This window comes from Chlamydotis macqueenii, chromosome 7, assembly GCF_036417535.1.
Source record: "Chlamydotis macqueenii isolate bChlMac1 chromosome 7, bChlMac1.mat, whole genome shotgun sequence".
NCBI lineage: Eukaryota > Metazoa > Chordata > Aves > Otidiformes > Otididae > Chlamydotis > Chlamydotis macqueenii.
Genome location: NC_141562.1, coordinates 23,202,970 through 23,229,425, shown reverse-complemented (window position 1 = coordinate 23,229,425; position 26,456 = coordinate 23,202,970). Strand labels below are relative to the sequence as shown.

Genomic DNA, 26,456 nt, shown 5'->3' with positions numbered 1-26,456 from the left:
AACAGGAGCAAAGGATAATTAAAACCTGGAAGAATTACTCATCTTCTTACAGAAGCTACCATGTAATTTCAAAAATGTTGAGTTTGCAAGATATTTCTGTACTTTTTCCTAAGACCAGAATTTTGTTGCTAAAATGCAACAGCAGCTCTTAGTTACAATCAATGGTGCAATTTACTGAAAAAAAAAATTTTAAAAAGTTTAAAAAAATAAACATACAAAATAAGAAGAGATAGCTTTCAGCTGGACCCACAGATGTCAATCTCCTCAAACTTGAGGGAGGCTCATAGCTTAATCCCCTTATTGAAGACTATCTCAGAGAGAAAAATGAATCAAGTTAAGAAACCCTCTCTATCAAACATTCTCCAGTATAGGAAATGCTTAGATCCATAGCTTCCTCCTCTACCAAACACAATTACTAGTTTAAAAAGTTCTTGGTCTGAGCATACACACAGCAGTTGCATGTACAGACGGAGCTGCCCATGGCAGGGTGCTGCTTAAGCGGCAAATTCCAGCAAACATCAGCTTGAAAGGGCAGAGAGAATCACACAAGCTACTTGGCTGCAATCACCAAGCAATTATATCTCAGCGACCTTAATACACACAAGTAAAAGCTCAAATATTCTATTTTGCAAAGAAAAGGGAGTAAACAAGAATCAAATCCTTACAACAAAAAACATAGCTGCTTCCTCCTCTTATTTAGAGAGTGCAATAACAGGGGAGGAAATATCCCTAATATTGCTGGTCATTGATCTGCAGAGGCAATTTGGTGAGTCATCCTTACAGCTGACAAAGTCTGAAGGAGCCCAGATGGGCCTGTATGTCAATCAGACAGCTTGGTATAGTTTTAAATTTCCTCAGGAATTTGGTGATTTCTAGATCTGCTAGATCATCTGCTAATTACCATACACACTACATGTAGATAGGCAGCTGCTTTTTGTTACAGTATAATTACACACTAAGTATTAAATGTAGGGGGTTCTCTAGTGTCTGAAAGGCATATTTTCACAACAAATATATCAAAGAACTTAAAGAAATGCAGAGATTCACTTGAATTTAAATACAGACTGAGGAAATACATTTTTTTTCTGAGATCTTACATGTTCTCCACTTGATCTCCTTGTCTCATACACTTGTTATTAGTGTCTCCTTTTGTATGCCTGATACAAACTCATCTATCATGTTGATGAGATGGTGAGAGAAAAGGCAAACCAGTTTGGAATGGGACTAATGGGTGGGGAATTACTCAGAAAAAAAAAGAGATAGAGCTGGGCAAACATAAATCATTACACTGAACTCAGTACCACTGAAGTATCCATTTTGGAGATTTCACAGTCATTATATGTGTGCCTAGGAAGTCTCAGGAAACAGGCAAATTAGTTTCCTCTTCCTGACACAAAAATAGAAGAAGGGTTAGAATTGCATCTATTAAATAGATATCTTTTCAGCCTGACATATTCCCTGTTGAAATCTATGCTGAGAAAGAGAGCATTTTGCAATTAGCAGGTTTCTGGACTGAAACTATGCAATCACATACTGGATCTGGGTACAATCCAGAGATTTTACTGGAAATTTTGCAGTAAAGGAAAATCTGTAGATTAAAAAAAAATGTTTAATTTAGGCTATCTTAAAATGCTGACTTAAGAAATTTGGCTGCAAGCTGCAAACTAGCTTGAACATCAGCAGTACTTCTGCAGCTTTAGTGTAGTGCATGGACCCTTTGGCACGTTGAGGTGAAAGGTGCTACACAAACTATTGAAATGATTTGGCTAAAATGTTTCTAGTATGTGAATTAGCTTGTGCAGCACTAGAATGGGCACTGTATGTGCCAAGGTGGCACACTAAAAATTCTATTTCTTTTTCATCTCCAGTTTTTCATGGGTTGAGGAGTCATGCAGAAATATAGCCCAAGAACAGAGCTAACTGGGACTTAATAGTCTTCAAATGATTATGGGACCCAATAGTCTCCCATTTTTAAAGTAACCTTCCACTCAGTCATTGCTATACTAAGCTGCTGATTTCAGTAAAAAAAAAATGTAAAGAAATTCTGTGGTGGAGCTGGAAAGAGACCATATAAAATGGCTTGCTTATCACTTTTTGAATGATTCATTAACCAGCATAATTTAATCTGCCACATGCCTGGTTAAATTCCAGTTTAACAATGTAGCGTGGGCTTTCAGGTTTTCAGAAATGTTACAACAGACCAGTAATAAAAAGTTAAGCATTAACCAAGATGAGACAACCATGTAGCTACCAAACTAAAAACTATTTTTTAGGTCTTTCTTTAGTTCACTTAGTTGATTAGTCTTGATTAAATTGATCTTTATTTAAAATACAAAACATGTTTTCTCTCTTTTCAGAATCTATCAGATTATGAGCTGAGCAGATTCAAAATAATGCACCAGCCGTAAGTTTCTCATTATTTTCTGCTTCCCTACTGAATGACTAATACCCTGTTGTAGTATGACAGTTTCTCTGTTAATAATTATGGAAAAATGAGAATTGAAACCTCCTGCTCATGTGAAGGGCATTAACTGATGTGGGTGGAACTTCCTCAGGATTAGGACCCTGGAAAGTTTATAAGAACTGTGGTTCACATGAGCTGACAAGAAAGTATCTTCTGCACCAGCTGCTAGGTGATATCCTTCCTCAGAACAGACAGGGACAATCTTAATATTAGGAAAAGTACAAGTTCCACTTCTTCCAGAGTACAAAAGTTCTTTACTAGTATAGTGTATGAGGCCAAATTTTCAGAATTGGTTCATCTGCTGCTTAGGGATCAATTTTAACAAAGTGCTATGTTCAAATTTAAATAGAATACTGAATAAGCAAATACAGGTATAACAGGAAATACTTTCGTGTAATTTGTGACAAATCAAGTTAATTTAGAAGGATATCCTTATTGTTCAAGTATATTATTTTTTATATGTTCAAGTATATTATATTATATTTTACTGCACAGAAATAATATTAAGGAGTTTTTGCTGTAAGCTGTTGAAACCAATAAGAGTTTGGGTTAATATGGAGTGAGTTGCTCTGTTTCACCTAATGGTGGTTGTTATTCCATGTAGCATTTTTATTTTTCCCTAGCTAGGAAAATATATCAATTTAGGAAACCAGAACTGGTTTTCAAATCCCACTCTATTAGTAAAAGACTGGAGGAACTTGGAGGCATTTTTACCCATTAAAATCCTATTCCTATTGATAAGAATTTCATGAGAGCATAAGTTAATATTCTTCTGGGTTTGTTTTAATAATTAACTAGATGAGTAAGGAAAATATCAAAGGACTTTCTTGCAAAGTAATTAAGTCTAACGGGACATCATTTTGAGAGAACATGTAGAGAGCAAGAATATAAATTTAACCAAGGGTGTGACCTCTGTTTCTGTGATATACATGAATCTACTACAATATTGGGGCAAACAGAAATCTACTGAACTGAGACCAAGAGTTGGACTTCTACTGATGTGAGCATTCAAGCTTTGGATTCTCAAATTTTGTGTTGGAATAACAAAGGTGTTTTGTTATTAATTCTGTTATCAAGTACAAAGCAAAAGACCAGAGTAGATCAACTCCAAAGTAATAAAACTCCTGAAAGGCACAGTGTGCATGTCAGGTCTCTAGCACCAACTTTCACTCTGACACCTATTGCTCTTACGTCTTACTATATGCCATTGCAAAAATTGCCTGAGTTTCTGGCACTCAAACGGTTTGCAGGTTTTAACTGGAAAAGGTCTACATTGATCCACTTAAGCCAGATGAACAAGCCTGTTCAAGCCTGTTCGTACAGCAAGTAATCCCCAACGGACAAGAACTCTAAGGGTAGATAAACAGAAAAAAAAGTAATTGCCAGACAAAGTGAGACAAGAATCCTGTGTTTCTCCTGGTAGTGGCCAGTGCTTCAGGTCTCTGCCTGTTACAAAAGTTTCTTGATGGGGCTTCATTATACAGAAGCTAGGTCCCCTGACATGCCACTATCAAAAGCTCTTTGCCTTTCACATTCTAGTTCTCACTAGTGTAACACTTAGTGTTCTTCTTTTCTGTAAGGAAGATTTTTAGTCTAGAAAGCTATAAATGCTCTGTGAACTAAAATACACAGTTATTCTACATTTTACTAGGAAATCCTATCACAAATATACCAGCAGCAATCTGCAGCCATGCATGGGCATACTTCCCTGACTTCTGCACCAAATACATCCAGTAACTCAATGAAAGGCTCTTTTCTCTCTAGTCAGTAGTATACCTGTTCTCTAAGGGGGAAAAGATTACAGGAGGAAAAAAGACAAAATGTTTTCTCTGGGGAGAGATTCTCATAGTAATTCTGTTTTGATACTCTGAAATAAACTTCTTTTGCACTACACTTTCCATGAAGTCTCTTATTATATTCTGTTAATTCAATTAGTAGTGGCTTTGATGTTACCCTAATGATAGCCTGATGTAAACTGGTTCCCATCAACACTTAAAACCACAGATCTACTTTGATTGCTTCTGAGCACCTACTGAATAAAGTAGTGAAATTACCAAGGTGCAATCTCTACTAGTGTTCTATCCTATCCCTGAAATGCAATAATAAAATATTTCCTTCCCCACTTCCTAAAACAATAACAGAGGAGAGGTGCTGCTTTCAAACACAGGACAGCAGGGTACTGAGGCACTAATCCAAACACTCTCTGGAGCTGTCTGCCAGGTTTGTGCAACAAACTGCTGTCACAGGTTTATATGTTTTCAATAGTCCTGATATGTTGAAATCTTGAGTTTTACCATTGTATTTTTCATGCCACACAGCAGACTCAGTTGATAAATTCACCCTGAAAGCCTGGGATCACCCAAAAGGCTGAACACATTTTCCCTCAAGAATGGCAGTACAACAGCACTTTGCAGATACTTCCTATTGGAGAAGTCTCAAACATCCCACTGACTACAGTCATGGGCTCCTTTATTCAGTGTTAAAATCTATGCCAGGAAGAACGCTATATAGAACATCACACTACATTCAGGAGCACTCTTTAAGAGAGCACAGGTATCCAAATTGACCTCATACCACAGATATTTCAGAATACTGGAACTTAAGTGCTTTCCAAACATGCTGTGTTGCTTTCTCTACTTAACATCTTAATAAGTAGTGCAAATAAGATTGGTATTTATAACTGTATTCAGCAAAACTGGCATATAAGCTATAACTCAATTATAAACATCCATAATTTGAAAGCACATCTTGAGAAAGAAATGTAATTACAGCTCAGTCACCTCTGGGTAGATAGTCCAAGCCTTATAGTATCAGATGTTTATGCAGAAGTTGTTTCACAACGCTTTCTGCTTATTCAAGTTTCACCTTCCCAGGGACTGTGAAATTAAAAGGCCTTCTTTACAGCTAATGTAATTAGAAATTTGTCCCAAATGAAACTTAGAATAAATTTTGCTCTCAAATTAGGGATTGTTTTCCAAAATCAGGACTGGAATCTTTCACCACAAAATCAGTGCTTTCTTTCACACTAATTTAGAAGCCTGTTCTGGCAGTGTCAGATTGCTAGGCGAATGAGAAATCTTCACTTGCAAATCAGGTATGAGATACCAAGTCTTGAGTTTCCCTTTTGTACATCGCAACATGCAGTTATGGAAGATCCTGGATTATAAGTGAGTTGTGATGAGGAACGCATAATTATAAGCTTTGTTTAATTATGGTGTGAGGAGGATTTGATCTCCTTTCCTTGAAATAAACATCTACTAATTTTCACTGCTGTGAAAATTGGTACTAGTTTATTTTATGAGGAATTTATTGCATATGCAGAAAAAATTTGCTACTCATAAATCTGTGTCCAGTTCTGTGTCCAAAACTGTGTCCAGTTCTGGAGCCCCCAACACAAGAAGGACATGGACCAGTTGGAGAAGGTCCAGAGGAGGGCCACGAAGATGATCAAAGGGCTGGAGCACCTCTCTTATGAGGACAGGCTGAGAGAGTTGGGGCTGTTCAGCCTGGAGAAGAGGAGGGTCCAGGGAGACCTGATAGCGGTCTTCCAGTACCTCAAGGGGGCCTACAAGAAAGATGGGGATAGGCTGTTTAGTAGGGCCTGTTGCAATAGGACGAGAGGTAATGGTTTTAAAATAGAGGGGGGTAGATTTAGATTAGAAATTAGGAAATAAATTTTTACGATGCGAGTTATAGAACACTGGAACAGGTTGCCCAGAAAGGTGGTGGAGGCCCCATCCCTGGAAACGTTCAAGGCCAGGCTGGATGAGGCTCTGAGCAACCTGATCTAGTTGGGGATGTCCCTGCTCCTTGCAGGGGGGTTGGACTAGATGACCTTCGAAGGTCCCTTCCAACCCTATATAGAAGAAGAAAAAAAAAAATCAAGGAAGTGTTCTGTAATTAAGATTGATTTCTAGATTAGTTTCTATTTTTCATTTGTTCATAATTTTTAATAACTTCAGACTGAAACATTTCATCCTTGCCAACCAAGCAAAGGAGATGTCTTTTCCTGAGACATATGAATAAATTCTCAATTGTAAGAGATATTACATATCAGGAAAATACCTTTGTAATGCTGAGATGTTCCACTTGAAATGTCTGCATTTGCATAATTCAAATGGCAAGAACTGGAAATATTACACGTTAACTCCTTTTTCATCCCCCCACCCCGCTCCACTCACATTTTTTCTTTTATTTCTTCATTAAGGAAGGTAAACAACCTAATATGGAAAATTCACTGTTCAGCTTTTTCACAGCTATCAACACTTAAATCCATAGACAAGTTCTCCATACACCAGGTGCAATGGCCTGGATCCCCTCTTAGCCCCTTTGTAGCTGGGTCAGAAGAGTTGATAAAGCAAAATCTTTTGGAGTGATGGTGACCAATAATCACTAAACTTGGATTTCATAAATGTGGATTTGAAACCTTGCCTTACCTAAGTAAATTCAGCTAAATTATTTTAGCATTCTCTGTTTCCTTTCCCACCTGCAGTGTGGAAATAATAGTATTTCCCTATCTCACAGGGGTGCTATAATGGAAAAGTAACAGGAATTGTGATGTCTTTACTTAAAATAGTAAGGAAAACTGCACAACTGCACTGCAGGTGAAAGCCGTAACTTGCTTCCCAAGGTCCCATTCACCAGCTGTGATGCCAAAGGACCACAGGAGTGACATGCATTTAGGACATCTGAATATTGTGAAGATTACTGGCCAAGCAGTGACCAATACTGGCATCGCTGCAGCAGACCTTTGTGCTGGCAGGGGCCAACCCAGGCTTGTGGGCAACCCAGGCTTGTGGGCAACAAAAGAGGACGATGGTTCAAAGGGCAGAGAGGCCTCTGCTGGCAAAATTAATTCTAGTGTACTCGTGACAGAGATTTACACCCATCTTTTCTCAACAATTTAGTCAGACGCTTCAGTGCATCATTTAAGTCATTGGCCATGCTTCTAGCAAGAATCATTGTCTCAAACACTTGCATACATAATGCATTTTCTTCCATTACATTTTTACTTCTCATCAAAAAGACAAGAAACTAGAAGGCATAAACATTAAGACAACAGTTAAAATGAAGAATAAAATTTTTTAAAAGTCGAGAAATAAATCAGTAGGCTTCTAACAGACTACAATGACATTCAAATTTCACATGTAGGGAATTTTCTAATCCTCTTTGGAGGGGTGGATTACACAGGCATTATTATTAAATTTATTCTTAGTCAATAAAGGTAGGGTGTGCAACGATACTTTCAGTTTCATAGAATCACAGAATCCTTAGGGTTGGAAGGGAACTTTAAAGGTCATCTAGTCCAACCTCCCTGCGAGAAGGAGGGATTTCATTTTGAAATATTTTTATTTCTTGCTTCTATATTTTTATTTCAGTGGATTACTTTGCCTAACCAAAGACAAATCCTAATAAAAATACTAATAATATCAATGAGATTTCTATGAGAATTAGACTGTTTCCTTAAGAAATAATAAAGACAAAGAGCTTTTGCCATCTCTTTAAGCAAGATGCAGCAGTACAGAAATCTTGTGACAATCTGCATTTGGACTTTCTTCACTCCAGAGAAAGCTCCAAGCTGAAAAACCAAAGGTGGTCGATGACTTCTATCCCAATACTTAGCAAGCAGGAAAGGTTTTCTCCTCTCCTTGGGTTATACCATAACAGATTTTTAATTACCCTATATCCTTTAAATACCAGTGCTGACTCAGGTTCAATACTTTATGTCTAAATATGTGGATTTAGTTCATTGCTTTCCTTAGTTTTTGATGTAGCTTAAATGGCACTTTAAAAATCTCCACTTACTCCCCAAACTGGAAAAGGCCAAGGCTGCAAATTCAGAAGATACCTCTTCATATAGTGAAATATGAATAAACTAAAATGATACCTAAAAGAGACCAAAAGAGGTTTCCAGGACATAACCACTCTAATATTACATAAACACTACAGGACACTTCCTTGGTAGCTATATATACTCCAAAGGAAAAAAAAAAAAGTATCAGAATTTGACTTTCAATCAGATTTTTAAATATTACTTACTCAATTTTATCATAGAAAAGCTATTACAAAAGTCTACTCAGGCATCAAATATTTACAGTCAACCATTGCCTGCTGATTAGAATTAATTCTGGATATTTTCCTGTTCACAGGAGGGTCTAGGAACTATTTTCTCAGCAACGCAATACCATCTTGCCTCCTTTTACAGCAGCAGACAATATTACACTCCTGCAGCAGAAAGGGGGCAACAGACACTTGCACAACAGCAGTTTCTCTTCCATCCTGCCAGGAGCAACTGAGACATTTGCAGTGATATCAGTTACTTGAGAAGGAAGAAGGACCCTCTCACAGCTGAGAAGCATATTGTGTTTCTTGCTCTTCTATAAAGGTCACTTCTGCTCTTGTGATAGCATTCTTCATCATGCTATCTTGAATCCAAAGCCAGGCAAAACTGGTATTCTGAAATAATTTTTTAAGTGTTTTGCCAAAACTTAACAATGAAAGAACGGAAAAGTCACAGCCTTAAAAGCCTCGTGGCACCACCATAGACCTTATGGATTTGAACATGAGACCATAGTTAATCACAGCACCTTCCCCATCTCAGCTCCCCAGTTCATATCAAGAGAAGTACCTAGTCAGGCAAACACAGACAGACAGACACTTTCCAATCCTGTGAATCTATAACTGGGCATTTTTCTTAGTACAAAGGAAATCCAATCCAATCTTCCAAGAAGCTTTACCATATTTTTGAGATTTGACAAAAAAATTGTGATACCCTATCTTGGCAAAATACACTGTCCAATATTTAAGTCCAGTAACATTTGGTACTTTTCCATAGATGAACAGTGAGTTTGTATTTTATACACTGTCTTATTTTGAAAATAATGTACAAAGAAAATTGTACAAAGGAGAAGCTATTTCTGTACTTCACATTCTCCTACAACTGCAACCACACAAAAGACATTTTCCAACTACCTTCTTTCTAAGCTGGACATGGAGATGAAAGCTGGAATTACATTAATGGTGTTCTAGGTGGGATGAAAATAGAAGCCATTCCAGCCAGCAATGTGTTCAGCTGAAGAGCAAGGTATATCACCTGTTCAGTCCTGTGCTGTACAGCTTTTAGATCATGAGTGACTTGTCACCTGTCAGCCCACTAGCTGCTTATAGTTCATGTTTAAGACAAACTCAGAGATGCAGAACTTAGGCAACAGTCTTACCTGTCCTGAAGCATCCCTTAAATTTTTATATTAAGAATATTTCAAGTGAACACAATGTCTAAAAACCCCCTCCTTTTAGCAGCCTTTCTCACTGAACAATTGCATCAACTGCAGTTGTATAAAGATGCTAAATACATTTGACAGGAAATAACCATGATTACAAGCCTGTGTTTGTTACCAAAAATAAAGCTGTAGCGAGAAACTACATTTGGCAGAGCTGATAAAGAGAAAACAGACACCTGCATACAAGATTCATCAGAAGTCATAAGAGACTGTAAATAAAACAGCAATTCAGTCTTTGAAAGGATAACACAAATAGTAGCAATACAGTTCTCTCTAAACTTGAAAACATACAAAAATATACCAAATCTACAAGATTGTGTTTTCTGATCAAGTCCTGATATCCATATATTTGCTGGGGCCTTACTGCTTTTCAAATAGCAATGGCAGCTGTTCAAATGTTACCATGCTGGAGTATTGCAGCTGTGGTTAAAGGGGAAACAAACTTGGCAATGTCTTAATTCTTGTGGTTCTGTGGACTATATTCCTGCCCCTGGGCTGAGTAGAAAGAACATACAACAAAAGTCTTTCTTTATGCACATACTACTGTTAGACTGAATTACCACTATTGCAATGATGAGGAATGCCTTAGGGTTACAGATATATTGTCAGAGCTGGAGGGTTTTTTTCCATTTTAATAAAAATTGCATCTGAATACTCCAATGAAAGAAAATAATTTTGTCCTTTTTGCCATCCTTTCTTACTGAAAAGAATCCCATTCTCAATCAATTGAAATACCATTTGATATTATCTGGAGGTCATGAAAGAACTGATAGGATATGAAAATGTCAGAGGAAGACCCAATTTTTCTTCCCAACACCCTTGATGACTGCAATGGCAACCAGTTTCAAGTTCTCTGAGTATCTTGCATGGCAGATTTTTATCCCTATCCCAGTTAGGAAAATACAGAGAGAGGTGCAGAGGTTGCAGTCTTAGCTGGCTTACGTCTGTATAGATAATACATAAATCAGTAAAAGCCTAGATCTGTCTCCAGAGTCTCCTCCTCTTCTTCAGCATCATGATTTTCCATTATTCTCTGTTCTGGAGCCTGTTCAGGACAAGTTCTAAATTAGAAAATTTTAGAATGATTCAACCTTGCCAATTTTCTTTCATGGCACCCTACCATGTTCAACCATCTATGGAATGCCATTTGGGGGGAGTTAACAGTATTATTATTATGGAAGTGTTTCTTTAATACTGGAAACATTCCAGTTGGTAGGAGTATTTCAAAGATTTGCCCCGAACAAATGCAGAAATTGCATTCAGCATGCAAATAAATACTTCTTTATTACCTCTTTGCTAGCTCATTTTTAGGGACATTAAGCAAGCTAGTATTCTAGGCCAGCCTAAATACCAATAGAATATCAGTTGCAAATCAACTCAAATTGGGTACCAAAAAAATCAAAGAAACAAGTGAGAGGTCACCTTTTTAAGACACAGACCCAAGTGACCCACTTATGTTTGTACATAAACCAGAAGCAGAACCAGAAATGGAAGCTGTTGCCCAAATCACAAACCGGTTCATCATCATCATGTCTGAACAGGATCTTCTTCCTCCACCCTGTCAGTTCATGTGCTTTCTGTTTGTCTATTACATGGCCATACTCAGCCCACAGAGAAGAGGTTGTTGTAGTTTCAATTCATTGGTCTTTCTTCCCTTTTAGAAAATCATATTTGGCAATCAGAAAGTGCTGCACCTGGGACTCAAAACTCAGAAGAAAATAACTTCAGGCTCACTCAAGCAATGAAGTGTGAAGGACTGTTAATTTATAATCTCATTTTAGCAGAATTCCACATGTGCCCCAGCTCAAGTACACACTAGGCAGAAAACAGAGCAGATGTCTTGGCTCATTTTGCTCTAAGTCTCCAAACTGGAGTCCTCTCAGTTTTTGAAAGAAATACAATATTTCATTTACAGCATGTTATCAACACATACTTATGCTCTCTGCAAGACAGGCATTTCATTCTTCTTGCTTTAGACTAGCCTCTGTGAAATCGAGTGAAAACTTAACCTCTTTTTCTTTTGTATAAGCACGCAGAGCTTCATTTATTACTTCCTATGTTTGTGCTGTGATGGCAGGTGGTCTATTCAGTATTTCTAAGATAATGAAAGAAAGTATTAAACCCTTTCATTCAGACTTTCTTGTATTCAGAAATTAGTAGAGAACAGGTAAATGGTTGAGATAAGATACTAAGCCGTGAAAACTGCAAGATAAGCTGCAAGGAGAAGTTAAGGCACTGCAGCAGGAGGGCCTGTTGCATCTGCAAGCCAGACAGTTGGTGCTGTAGCAACCAGTCACTTGAAACAGGTTCAGGAGAGGCTGTTCAGCACAGCTGGCCCTGCAAAAGATGAAGTGCAGTTAACAGAAATACCACAGCAGCCTTTTGTGCAACAGAATTCAAGACCTGAAACCCAACAGCCTGCACTGCTACAGGTGGCAACCCATAGAATTAATTAATTTGCCAAAAACATGTATGTCAAAGATTTGCCCCAAACAAATGCAGAACTTGCATTCAGTATGCAAATTACCTCTTTATTAGCACCTTCCTCACAAATATCCTTTCCAAGAGCAACACCAATGTGAGGAATGTAGAATGACTTTAGTAACACCGTGGACACCAGCATGATGGTACCTGTGCATATCTGCACGACAGATGGTATTAGCACTCCTTCAACACATGATTCAGAGCATCAGAGAGCCTCTCTGGATAGCTCATCTGTAACCCCCTAAATCAGACAGTATCATAATGAACGTATTTATGAAATTAAGATTCACAGGCAACCTCCATGCTAGATTTCTCTACCTTTCAGTGCTTCAGAGCATCTGTACACTTGCAGTGGGAGCAGCATAGGGACTGAGGAGCTAGCACCAAGCACAGGAGCTACTCAGCTGCCAGAAGCAGGAAAGCTGCATTACTGGATGCTGCCCGAGATCTCAAATGCCTTGTCTCAAGGTGCAGTTCCTCTACATCTTGTTCCAGAGACTGCTCAGTTGTCACCAGCTCTGGCACCATGCTCTGCCACACAGTGTAAACACACTTTGACTTTATAATCATGACTTTATAATCATAATCATTGTTTCTTTACAATTCTTAGAAGTAAAATTCACATATGCCCTGAAGTCTTGAAGAGGTGAAGAGGTTTGCAGGCCAGACTATGGCCAATCTCTTGTCACGCTAACATCAGTTTATGCAGCTTCCCTGCAGCATGTTACAGTTTAGGACTACTCAGACCACCTCTCGCGGGTTATTTTATCAGCCTTCTGGAGGACAGAGGGATGAAAGGACATTTTCCAGATTGGAGAGGCAGTTCAGTCTCCCTGTCCAAAGCCATCTCGGTCTGGGCTGAGACTGCTGTTAAAAATTGTAATGAAACAAATTTTATTTGATTTTTCCACAAGCCATGCCTGAGTTTTCGAAGTCTGACAATCTCCTCCTATTCCTAATAGTCAAGAATTCTGAAAGGAGAGAGAAAAAAAAAATTACATACTTTACAGTTCTTATACTAGTTCTTCTGTTTTCCATTCTCTTTCACCCACTGCCATTGCACATTTTAGGTACTCTCCAATTATATCCTTGACAGAGCAGTAAGTCTCAGTTTCTTCTTCACAATTCTGACACTTCAGTTTCCCCAGACACCTGCTACCACAGCTCTGTCATTTCTCCTATTTAGTTCCTCACTGCCCAGTTTCATGGCTTTTTATTATTTTACAAAGCTCTCAGAATACAGACAATAACCTAAAAATATCCTACCATTTCAGTTAATTTGCCTTATCATTCATTTCTTAAAAGTAATCAGATCCTTTTCTGAATCCCTGATCTGGCTGATATAATTAATTACCTTTATCAGTATATAGATCTTCCTTATCTCATTCCTCTGGCTTCAAGCAAAAATATTCTGAAGAAATACAAGGGAATATAAGGCATATTCATGCTGTCACTTTAATGAATAGATAATACAGCTCAAGATCACAGAAATGAAAGGATTGTTTGTGTTGCTTGAAATGTCAGCACGAACTATCCGCTATATCCCTTTTGGATTACTGGTACAAATAATGTTTAAGAAATTATTCATAACTAGATGGTTTTTGTCCACATATAGCCCACAAATATATATATTTAAATATACTCTGAAAAGAATTACAAAGTCAAATATTTCCTGTCATTCTTTTGTCTTTTTAAAGAAATAGAAGTACGATTCACATGTATAGTCTTACAGGTATTTTCTGCTAGCTAAGTCCTTTCCAGGGATTTATTGAAAACTACAGATAAAACCAAAATTTCAACAATTCCAGCTTTTAAGCAAAAGCAGTACTAAACATGTATGATACACCTCCATCACATTGGTACTTTACTGGTTTTTAGTTTAAAAAAAAAAAAAAAAAAGTGGTTCTAGGAAAACACTGAAAAATAACAACTATAGCTAATTTCAGATCACAGACCAGAGCCCTTACAGATGATGTATTTCCAGCAACACTTCTCTACAATCATCAAGGTGAATATAGTATCAGAACCTCTGTTAGCCACAGTGAATAATGGGAATAAATTCTTCAGGATTAAAGATGTAAATGATACAGAACCTGCCTAAGTCAAAACCAACATATCAGTATATATCTGAATTTATAATATACCTTGCAGAGTCCATAGTTTCTGTGAAAACCCCACTTTCTGTACAGATTTGAAGTGTTGTCCATTCACAACCAATGCACCAAGAACATTTTGAAACACAGCCCCATGGCATAGCTCCAGCAGATACCTGGACAGGCTTATTCTATACCAAGCTTAAAATTTTGCTCCTTTATTATGTCATTTCTCTCTACTCTAATATTCTTGAGTATTGACTTACTTAAAGTAAAGCAATCATGGGTCAGATCAAAGGTCTAATTCATATTACCTTTGTGACATTAGCCTGCATCAGGTGCCTAAGGAAAATAAGAATGAGCAAATGGGTGTGAGTGGGTGCCTGAGTATGCATGCGTATGAACAGTATGTCACTGAGCTGGTATAACATCCCAATGGGCCATGCTGAAACAAATAAATGTACACTGTGAACTTTGAGTCAGGACCGTGTTGGTGGTATCAGTTCCACTAGGAATAAGAATAATAATAGAAAGCTGTAATTTCTTTAGAAGCTCATGATACCTTCAGGAGTCTTTTTCATAAAAGGGGAAATTCTTCTGTGAACAGAATTATGAAAGTTAACCAACCTTGAGGAAAGCTTAAGCTTGAAAGAAATCACAACCCTTAAAGAAGAGATACCTTAACAACCAATAATTTCTCCCTGGAAGATACTATTGTATCGCTATTGTCTTCCTATTCGCTAACTAATATGAACATTTTATAGCAAAAGCTATACAAATAATATGTACCTTGTCAACAGTGTCAAATTACAAAGAGTACATAGCAATCTAATCTTCACTCATCAGTCTGTTTATAAACACATTCCTGACCCAACATTATTGTGGCAGTAACAAACAGGACAGTTTCAAATGTATAATGTAACCCCAGGCAGATCTCAAAAACACAGAGAAGATTTAAGTACCCAAGTCCATGCTGCAGATGTGGGTAAAATCCACTAGTGTCCAGAAATTAAAAATCTTGTAAGACTATCATCTCTATATATTATTTCTAAATGACCAGTCATAAACTTTATTTAATCCCAAAATATTTTAGATTGTAATTTCCTCAATGCAGTGACTTTCTTCTTGTTCTCTATTAGAACAACATATAATGAAAAGTGATAATTCTTTATGAATAAGATTACTATGTGCTACTGCAATACAATTAATATTCAAATTTACATTTATGCATTTCTTTACATGTAGACTTTTATCAAATTTTCTTTCTTCTTTCACTTCTCCAAGTTCCTTTTATATTTTAAATCTGAAGTTATGACAAAAAAAAAGTAGAAACAGTTATTCTGAAACCCAGTGTTTGCTACTAAATGCAGGATTTTTTTCCCCCAATATACTCTGAGAGTAGAAAGATGCAGGCTTTTATGACCACAGACTTAAGAAATCACTCTTTTAAATGCTGTACTACAGCAATAAATGCTTCAAAATAGAATACATAAAAAAATAATAACCCACTCTGATATAGTGGGGCACTTCTATTCATCTGCTACAGTTTTGTAGTCTCAATGCAACTAAAACTACCAACTATGTAAACATATTCTTTGCAACAATTCACAAAATTGGCAGTCTTAGACAACAGAAGAATTTCATGGCTTTAGTTACAAGTCTGAGCAATTTTTTTGCACAGAAGAAAGTATTTCATGAAACTGTCTCATTTCACAGCCATATAGCACCTTTGGTCATAAAATGTTATAATGTTATTTTTTCAAATAGTAGCTTGCTACTTTTTAAATTAATAAGATGTTAATTTCTTTCTTTAGAAAGTCCCCCATCTCATTGATCACTTCACTGTCTTTTTCGGAAGGCGGTATTTCAAATCCACTGTACTTTTGGATGAGAAGGACTTTCAGAACTTTTTCTGTTTGGTGACATTTCTACTCCCAGAACATAATGTTAGGCAATTCCAGTTATCCAAGAAACAGAATAGAGCAGTCTTAAGAAGACAGAACACAGGAAAATGGAAAAGACTATAGACAAAAGTATTTTTCCTGTTCCTAAGCAGGAACAGGAAAATGCTCAGACAAAAATGATTATGGTCAGTGAAGCAGTGCAGATTAACAAATTGTGCCACTTTCCTTAGCTGTATGTGCTACAGGCCAGTGCAGGAAAGAAGTGGTTTTCCAGCATTTTCCAGGTACTGAAGGCATTGTAATATGTGAAAATAGTATCAGCGCTATACAAAAAATAACCTCATTTTAAGATTTTCCTTCCATTTTGAAATTCAAAAACTTTATGCAACCTTTTGTCTGTGTGATTTTGTCAGCAGGGACACAAACATACTGAGACCATTCACTGTCTATGTCTGAATTGTGCCTGATGCTCAGCAGGCACACGCAGAAAGGAAGGACACAAAAAGCTTCTCCTCCCCCATCCTCCTCTGCCCCATGCAAGTCTCATTCTCAGTGCCAGGGCCAAAGAACCCGCTCTGGTAAGCACTCCCACTAAGGCTTCTTGGGTACTCTCCAGGGTAAATCCACACCCCAAACAGGAGAATGGACAGAGATGCAAATTTGTCCAAGATTTAATCCAGTTGCAGCAAGAGGTGAGGAAGAAGGAGAGCAGGCTGTACAAGCCCGGGAGAAAAGGTGCCTCCCTTCCATGGTTCAGGATCAGAGCTACACTACGGCTGGCCAGTTACGAGTACCTCTGTTGCAGTCACTCTTGACTGCTGGAAGGGGATAAGATTGGCAGACCAAGCAGCAGCACTGTTCTTCAGAGTCACTGTAGCTGTCGGTTGGCTCCAACACGGGTCACTGCCTCCATGGCAGTCTGACCTCAAACACTTTCAGTTTAACATCAAATAATTAGTCTGCCTGAAGGAGCAAATTTTTTGTTTCTGTGTGCATATGGAACAGGTTACAGTAAAACTGAAAAGCAGAAGTGCAGCTTTTTACACAGTGTGTTTGTCCCCAGAGAAATAAAACACATTTTCTCTGCAGGTGCTAAAATGAGTTTGCTCAGAAGCCCCTTCATGAGAAAATCCTACTAATCTACTGGTTTAACATCTTTCCTACCCCACAGTACATGCCTACACATACTGCCTGTTTCCTCCAGTGAGCCTAAAGTCAAACCCAAATCCCATTCAATTAAATTTAGAGTTGCATTTTTAAATGCATGTTCTACTACTGTTACTATATGAACAACTTTGAATATGCCATTTAGTATCCAAAGTGATAACAGATTAAAGCTTTAAGATTTCTAGGGCAGTTGCTAGGAGTCTTCCAAAATTAACACTGTGGCATTGAGCTGTCTGACTGACAGTGAGGAGAATAAAACTTCTGAAAATTAGTATTATTTAAAAACATTTGGGACAGAAAAGCATCTTCCTCTCATCTGCTAAGATACAACTAAATGCCCACATGTAACTTTTCCTGTACAAGTAGCAGTTCCTAGTTTAAAACGGCTTATGTGCATCCTGGAACTGGCAAAAATCCATTCAAGTAGACTAGTTAATGACAGTCTGAGAGCAATGCTTGGGAAAAACAGAGGTACTATTTTAAACACGAAGCAGCAGTATTTCACCTGTTTATAGCAATTAGTAAGTAGTAAATACAGAGAATGTCATGAGAAATGTTCCATAAACTCATGGTTTCCAAGTACCAGCTACGGGACACTGAACGGTAAGTTAAGTAGGCAGTGTATCAACCGAAATAGTAATTGAGGGGAAACAAAACTATGTCTAAATTGGCATCGTTTTAAACAATAGAGCTGGAGTGCTCTTTTGGCCTGGTACCAAGTCCCACAAATTTGCATTCAGGCTCATATGATCAGAGACAAAACCCTCCTGGGCAGCATGTGACAGTCTACTGCTAACCCTCCGTCTCCCCTTCGCTCTTCACCCCACAGCATATTGCTAGCATGTCTTCCTACAGACATTCTGAAAGCAGAAGAGATTAAATATATACAAAATACTTTAAAATAGCAGGCCTTTAGGAAAAATTCAAGCCAGCAACATGGATAGAGATTCCAGTTCAGACTCAGCTGGTATGAATTTAGCTGTTTCCCAGTTCAGAGGTAGGTGGTATCCCTTTGGGCTATTTTCACTAAACTTCCACAGCCTTGAAAAGCAGAACTGTAGCAATCATTTACTGACTTTCATCTGAACACTACTGATCAGGCTAAATTCCTGCTACTGACCGGGCTGCATTTACATTCACGTTATACTGCTACCATGGTTGGAGCTCTCACCTTTATTGGAGCTCTCACCTTTATTGCTATCCCAGTAGCAACACAAAGTCAGAGCTCAAGCAGTAGATTCAAAATTTAAATAGAGACCTTTACGCATCAGTAAATACTCTTCAAAGCAATTGTCAGAGTCTGAGAGAGATTTAAGACAGCATGTAGATATAGACAAGGAGAAGTACCTCTGAGCTAGGTGAAATACTATGACCTCAAGACAGTAAAATCAGACAGATATTTTGAAGTGAGTTTTCAGTCATTGTACATATTGCTCAGGAGAGCTTACATTGCTGCTCTTTTGTCAGGACTTACTGAAGGAAAAGCCAAGCAAAAGCTTCAAGGCTGTCTTTTAAAGAGTAAAATGTGCAATATCTTGTGGTTCCCCATGTTGCTCAGAAGTGGGGGACTCAAAATGAGCTACTCGGCAAGATAGGTTCGACATTAAATCCATTTGAAGATTTCTTTCCTATAAAGACCAGTTGCATCCTCTACTCCTCAGTACTTCTAAGAAAAAAATTTGGCACGATCTTCTCTATTACTGTTGGAAACAAAGTTTTACTAATTGAGAAGGGGTTAAGAAATGGTTTTCTAGCATGACTGAGAGAAAAAGTAAGTCTTATATGGTCATGTTATGAATAAAATTGAAACATGGTTATCAAACTGATTGCTTAGTTCACATCAGATTTCTCAGCTGTTCTATGTACATTGAAGGCACTAGACTGTATCTATGAGCATTAATGTAATCTGTAAAAAATAGCTTCCTCTTGAAATAGTCATGCATAGTTCATTGAGATCCTTTGAGGCAGCACTGTCTCCTCAAAGCATTAAAAACAAACATTAAAAAGATTTACTATAATTTGATGTTTTAAACTAATCTATTTACAGTTCTTTTTATTCATCTTCTCATTGCTAAATTTTTATGCCACATGATACAGTTTACAGTTCTCTGCTTTTTATTTCAACTGTGTGAAATCCTAGAAGTCAGAAATGGAAACAGAGGGCTGAGGCTGTACCTATGCAGTGGCTTGGACTTCTCACACTGCTGGAGTTTGATTGTCTATCTCTCCTGTGTGCCACAGCTCCTGCCTGGTTTCTTGTCGTGCAGAGGCAGCTATGGACAGACGCTGTTGCACCACTGAGCCTCACTCTTAGGCACTCAGGATATGGCTTCGGCTGCGAACCCAGATCAGGAACTCAAACGGGCCCCTAGGTTCAGCAGACTAAACGTAGTCATAACCTGTAATCCACATTAAGACGATGACATGAATGGTCTCCATAAAAAGGTGCTAGTATGACAGCTTGTTAATTTAAAAGGAAGATATGTACAACTGATACTTTGTTTAATAATAATTGTGATATGAATATTAGTAATATTGGTAGCTTCAGCAGGAATCCCTGACAAACCCAAAATCATCATACAAACCACGTACTGGAATGTACTAAACTAGAGATTATTGATTTCAGTGGAAATCAGAAAAAGCAGTCAAAGGAATCAGAGAGAAACCTTCAGCCAAGAAAAAACATCAGTCACGTCAGTGACAGCAGTCAGACGCTGGATTTTACCTAATGGTTTTTCTACAGCAATTGGCTCTGTATGAAGTTGCTTGTTCTGACGTAGGAACAACACTTACCAAGAACTCAAGTGCTTCAGACAAGTCTTCTGATCCCTTGTTTCTCTGCTACAGGAGTTTTCTATCTACTCAGAGAAACAAAGTCAAACCATAAATGATCTTAACAATAGGGTACAGAAAAATGGAGCCCTGAGTAAACAGGAAATATCTGGCAATTCGCAGCAAATTTTGACCAAATGAAGGTAGAATACTCTCAGGACAGAGTTTGTTCCACTGAGTCTGGTTTTGACCATGCCTAGATGACCTCATAGCCCTTAAATAGAAAACAGAACACACTGCCAGAGCGAGGCAGCACGTACAAGAAATGAGCTGGCGGGAAATAAAGAGCAGAAAAAAGGAGAGGGGGTAAAAAATAATTTTAGTTTCTGAAGACACAAGATAATTTTTTTTTAAATCCTTTATTTATGAGCATAAATGGAGAATTACACAGTTACATTGGGAGAGGATCAGAGAGACAAATCCAGACTAAGCTACAACACTTGTAGTGATGAGGAAATTATGTTGCAACAGTCAGCGACATTTAGAAAATCTGTCCAAGCATTTAGGAGGTATTTTCCAAAATTTCAATAGCATTTTGAGCATCAAAAATAAAAACAAAAAAGTGTGCATATTCTGTAAACCATCCTGCCAAGGGAAGTTACTGGCAAATCTTCCTTTACCTGTGTCAAGTAATGGTGCCAGGAATTTATCCTGCATCTTTTGTAGCGATATACAGGAAAATAAAGTTAGTGGCTATCTATGTAATCACAAAAATGCCAGAGTCCATGTGAATGCAAGTTCTTAAAACATTATCTAAGAAAATATCATTTAGGTAAAGGGCTTGAATGATGATGCTCCAGAAGACCAGTACTGTGGGAAAACCTCTGCAAAAAGCCTTGTCCAAGGAATCAAGATATATTCTCTTAGCACACCATTATGCCCTGCATCCCTGGGACCTGTCCCTCACCTGGGCAGTGTAGCTGCTCCAGGTACTGCTGCTCAGTGGGCAGCAGCACTTGGCAGCCAGTGACCGTGCATCCCACACTATCCCAAATGGCCCCAGATGTACCAGGGAGCATGGAGGTGGCACAGGCATCCCTCGAAACAAATCCACCTCTGCCAAGAATGGCACTTGTGGCTGGGGAGGAAGGTTTCACGTTAGCCATCGCTGTGGTCAAGCTGCTACCCATGTGGTAAAATAAATCCCAGTTCCTCTTTGGCATTCCCCAAATGAGCATATTAGGTCAAAGAGGGGCAGTTGCTGAGGTTACAACTACAAAAATAGTATGACATTATGTTTGCTGTGTGGCTCAAACCTGCCACTGCCTCCAGGCCCTCCCCGGGCTCCTGAAGAGGAAGGCAGGGTGTTTCCTGGAGTTGGGGCTAGTGAGGCCCTGGCTTCTCCTCCAGCCTGGGCCCCTAGAGACACTGTTTTGGAGTGATGAGCAACGCCAGAGGGATGGAGGAACTGCTGCCGCTCACCTGGTGCACCTGGTGCAGGTCTGCGGGGCCCTCCTCACCAGCTGCAAACTGCGGTTTGCTCCTATCTGAACAGACTAAACAAAAATCCTCTTGACCACAGAGAGGATCAGTCCCAATATAGGCCAGAAGTTTGGACTCCAGCCACCTGCTGGGCAAAAAGAAGAGGCCGGGGGCTGTTTGAAAGAGCTTGGGGGTGTTCTTTATTTAAGGTTTTTCTCTAGTGGTTGTCCTATCTTGTTGCACCCAACCAAGCTTTTTCAACACCAGGGTAGATGGCCAGATAGGCTGATTTGGAGGCAGACCAGAAAGAGCTAAGTGAGCTGTAGCTATTTTCTGGTGAGGTTACACTGTTTAGACCCAGATGGTTTTGATCCACATACACATTTAAAATGGGGAAGAGGAGGAATTTCACTATAACTAGAAAGGCTTTGTTTGACATGTGGGGGAGGGTGGCTTCTTCCTCTTAATTTCAGGACTTTGCCTGCACTTAACTTTCCATTCATTTCCCAGGCACAGCATATTCCAAGGTGGCCAGGAGAAGCCACTCTCTCAGGTGCCTTGGGTTTAAGATAATTGTGGGATACTGAGTCCTGTATGTGCTTTTGGTGGAGGAAGGGACTAATTTATTCTTTGCCCATGTTCTGCACGAGCAAAGAGAGACAGCCTAGGCTACATCCCCTGGTACTAGTGACCTCTGGGATCTTAGACCTCATTCTAAGCCAGGAGTCTTTTCTCCCTGAGAAAAATTCTCAGTGCCAATGTGTCTTGGTAGGAGTGGATATAAAGGGAAGTAGCATATGCCCTGTGAAAGCATTCAGAGGGCCAGAGCTGTGAGGACAAGCATTTACCTCCTTTCCCTGTACTGCTTTCCAGACAGGTAAAAACAAGCCCTGATGGAGTAGTAGGAAAAGGTTTGGGGTTTAATATCTACAAACAGTTTGTAGTCAAAAAAAGTGAAGTAGGGCTGCGTATCAGGCCATGCGTGTGCACAGAAGAAGCAAGCAGCAGACAAGCCCTGTGGCAGATGCCACAAAATCTCATAAACAAGTCTTGTGCAAGGGAGGCTTTCATAGCAGTAACTTCTTGGCAGTAGCACCAGTCTAAGCAGTCACACACTCTATTCCTGCCACCCTGTGCTGCACCCTCACAAACGTCTGTGCACCAAATGAAATCAAGGAAGCGATGCAGTCAAAAATCTCCTTTTTTTGTGACTTTTTGCTAGATCATTTCTAGTGGACTCCTTCCCCAGTCCATTTCACTGCACAGCAACACAAACATGTGGGCCAGCAGATCACAGGGATGAGAGATCCTGCATGAGCCACAGTGTCACCAAGCCCTGAGCGCAGGGAACTCGGTGACTGCCCTGAGCACGAGGCATGAGCTGCGGCCCCTTCCCAGGAGCAGCGAGGTGACAGCGCTGCGAGGACAGGCGTGAAAGCCCTCTACACCAGGCCCTGTGGAGGATTAAAACTAAACCTGTAACTGTTGAGTCAGGAAGAAACAAGGTGAACCCAGTACAGCAGTGCAAATGACAGGCTGCCACCAAAGATCTCAAAGGGAAATGGTCTGGGATTTCTGTGACAGTCAGGCAAAAGGCAGTTGTGTAAGAGAAATCACTGCATGATCCTACTGAGCAAATCCTGCATTCTGACATATGTTTAGATATAGCAGGATTATACAAGCAAAAAGTAAAGTGACACTGCAATGTATTTATACCCACTTCTTCATGTTGCCAGAGCGTTAATTTTAACTCATTCAAAGTTAATTTAATTTTCAAAATAACTTTCAGGGAGTAAACTTGCAAAGGTGTTCCATTCACAACCAGATACAATGCAGGATGGAATTCCAGAATAAGCGACATTCAACATTATTACGTTATTCCTTAAAGCCCACAAACTTTGTAAGATACCCCCAAAAAGGCCACTTTTGTTCACTATGGGCCCTTCCTAGGGAAACACTCTATGTAAACATCCAGTGATTTCCACACTGAAAGCTCAGAGACCAAAAACGTCAGCAATGCCACGATCAGAGCAATACTGTTATCAAACCTCCCAGCAGGCTGTTTCCCCACAGTCATCTGTACTAACCAGGAAAGTCTGTTTTGCCACTACATTGTCACAAAAAAAACCAACCCTATAGTTGGTACAACCTGGGAAGGAGACACATGCATGTAAAAATCCAGCCTAAGCGGCATGAGAATCTTCTCAAGAAATAACTTTGAGTGTCCTCAAAACATATTGCACTTATCAAAACATATTAACATGATGCAGATATACATTTTTAAAAAAAAAAAGAAAGAAAAGGCTTCCTGCCTAGAGCAGCCTTAGTTTATAAACTAAGCTGCAGGCAGGCCAGAGATACAGAAATAGAGCGACAAGAGTCATCCTCTGAAGGTGCAGAATTCAAATTAATCAGCACTTCAGGATACAGGCTGAACACGAGCATCTGCTTACATTGTCCCTCAGAAACAACCAGCTGCCTACAAAGTCCATCTTTAAAGAAGAAAAAATGGTTGAGCCCAAGACTAAGCAAAAAAATCCCAGGATCAAACATACCAAAGCCATAAAACACCGATCAGCTGCCTATATCTTGGCTGGGAACAGCCTCACCCTGTACCCGTGGAAGGATCAGGGTTTGCTCCTGTGTTAGTTTAAGAAATAGGGTGAAAAAATGTGTGGGGGTTTCCCCCCCGACAGTTATAATCAAAAGGCTGGAGATAACAAGATGATTTTCTCTAGTTTTCCTGGAGAACCTCTAAGAAGGGTAAAGTTCCCACTGGCACATCTTCCCTGGGGAGTGGGGAGGAGCGGGGAGAAGGGAGCCAAGCGCTTGCATCGGTCCCGGCAGCCCGCAGTCACCTGGGGCCGGACGGGGGTTACCTGGCCCTGCCGCAGCCCACGGAAGCGTAACCGGCTGTCAAACCCAGGGATCCACCTGCCGGCTCACCTTCCTCCACGGCCAAGCCCGTGCTTCCCTAAGGCACTCCGCAAGCTCTAAAGGGAGGAGCGGCTCAGCGAGGCCTGGCGTTTCCACTTCCAAAGGCTCCACCTCGGCTCCCGGTCCCGCAGCCACCTGTGCGCGCCGCCGGCCGGGGCGGGGGCGGGCGGCGAGGGGCCGGCCCAGGCGCACCGGGTCCCTCCTCTGCTAACGCCTGCGGGCAGGACGGAGGGAGGCCGGGGTTTAACTCGGCAGAGGCTTCATTGGCGGAGGAGTTTCCGCCGCGCCCCGACCCACGGCACCGCGAAGGGACCCAGCGCAGCCAGAGGAAGCGGCCGCGCAGCAGGTGCCGGGTCGGGACGAGCGCAGCGCGGAGCATGGACCGGCTGAACAAGCTGGCCGTGCCGGCCGGGGAGAAGCTCAGGTAGGGTCTGCTCCACTCTCGGTCCGGGCTGCGAGTGGGGAGCGGGGCCTGGGCGAGGAGGGGGTGAAGAGGAGCCGGTTGCCGCCCGGCAGCTGGGGAGGACTGTGGGGCACAAGGAAGTTGACAGAAATTTCAGAGTAAAACGAAGTTATTGCTGGTGGCCGGGGCGGGACAGGGAAGGGCGGAAGGTAAATGCAGGTCTGGAGTGATTAACCGGACACAGATTCAAAGCAAAACGTGTGTCTGCTTCATCTGCGGTGAAAAGAGGAATATTTCTCAGGTGTCTGTTTTCAGAGATGTAAGAAAGTAGACTTTGACTCACTCAGATGTGTGAACCTTATGCCAATTAGCAAAATTGAATGAATTGCTTAATGGTTTAATCAGAGCGTCCTATGAAGATGGCTTTTGCAGTTAAGGTCTGTAATATTTCCTAATCTTCGAAAGAACTGATGGAATAGAGGGAACTGGAAAACAGGAAATGTTCCTGAGTGAAGGAGAACAATGTTAAATACAGGGTTTGAGAGGAAAAAAGCAGAAGCTGACCATTACTGAAGTATTTTTAGTGTGACTGAATGGGTGTGCTGGTGGAGTTGGCACCTCAAGGCTCTTTCATCATGACTCTTTTTTTTTTTTTTTCTGAGTAGTTAAAAGTCCTGTTTCAGATTAAAGTACCATAGAAACTTTTTCTTCCCCTGAAAAATAAGAATGAAATACAGATATTCTTCCTAAAATAACTCATACTTAAGCACATGATACTAATTTATAAACCATTTTCAAGTCTCTCTCCCTTTCCACAGAAGCCTTCATATTTACCCCTTGTAAAGCTAGTTTTGATGGAACGGCATTTCTTGATATCTACTTCCATACTATTGAAATATTGATGAGGGAGATGTGTACTTGAAGGGTTGCAATGACCTTTATATTCCGTAGCCAGGCACACATAATAAAAGCCTAGCAGGCTGCATCCTACAGCCCCGGCAAGAAGTCTGTGGAAGGCTCAATGGACAGGGGGAAGAAGACAGTGAATTTCCTCATTGTCTGCGATTTATCACCTTAAATAGTCTAAATGGTGTCAGGCCTCAATGTTAGGCTGAACTAGCTATCTCAGGATAATAAGCTGAGTGATACAATGGAAAGCTTGATGCCATCAAGGTGGTTACTGGTACGTAAAGAAGTAAAACGCATGCTTTCTGCTGTGAAACACATCTTCTGCACCTTTGCAAACAATTAAAGCAGAATTACTTTCAAATATACAGAGGGGGTCTACATGTGAGGGTTATAATGGTCCACAACTTATTTGTGAACTGATTCAAAAGCCCTAAACCAGACAGGCAGCCATTACACCCCTGCTGCATCTTTACGCTGGCTGACACTCTTCATCTTGTCTCAAGTTTCAGTATTGCTGTAAAACAAGAAAGAAGATGAGCTAGCTCTGCTTTCCTGTATTAT

The 26,456-nt window shown here is 39.9% G+C and overlaps 1 protein-coding gene across 2 annotated transcripts in view; it reads left to right on the top strand.

The window, feature by feature from the left end:
• The window catches only part of BLNK (B cell linker), a 97,163-nt gene that overhangs the window by 22,650 nt on the left and 48,057 nt on the right, over positions 1-26,456 (top strand). Inside the window, exon 2 of one of the 2 annotated variants that reach the window (XM_086752585.1) lies at positions 2,358-2,404. In XM_086752585.1, coding sequence (XP_086608711.1) covers positions 2,358-2,404 — 47 coding nt within the window. Of the gene's footprint in view, positions 1-2,357; positions 2,405-24,900; positions 25,008-26,456 lie in introns of those variants that run through there. The other variant, XM_010125611.2, reaches the window with a different exon arrangement.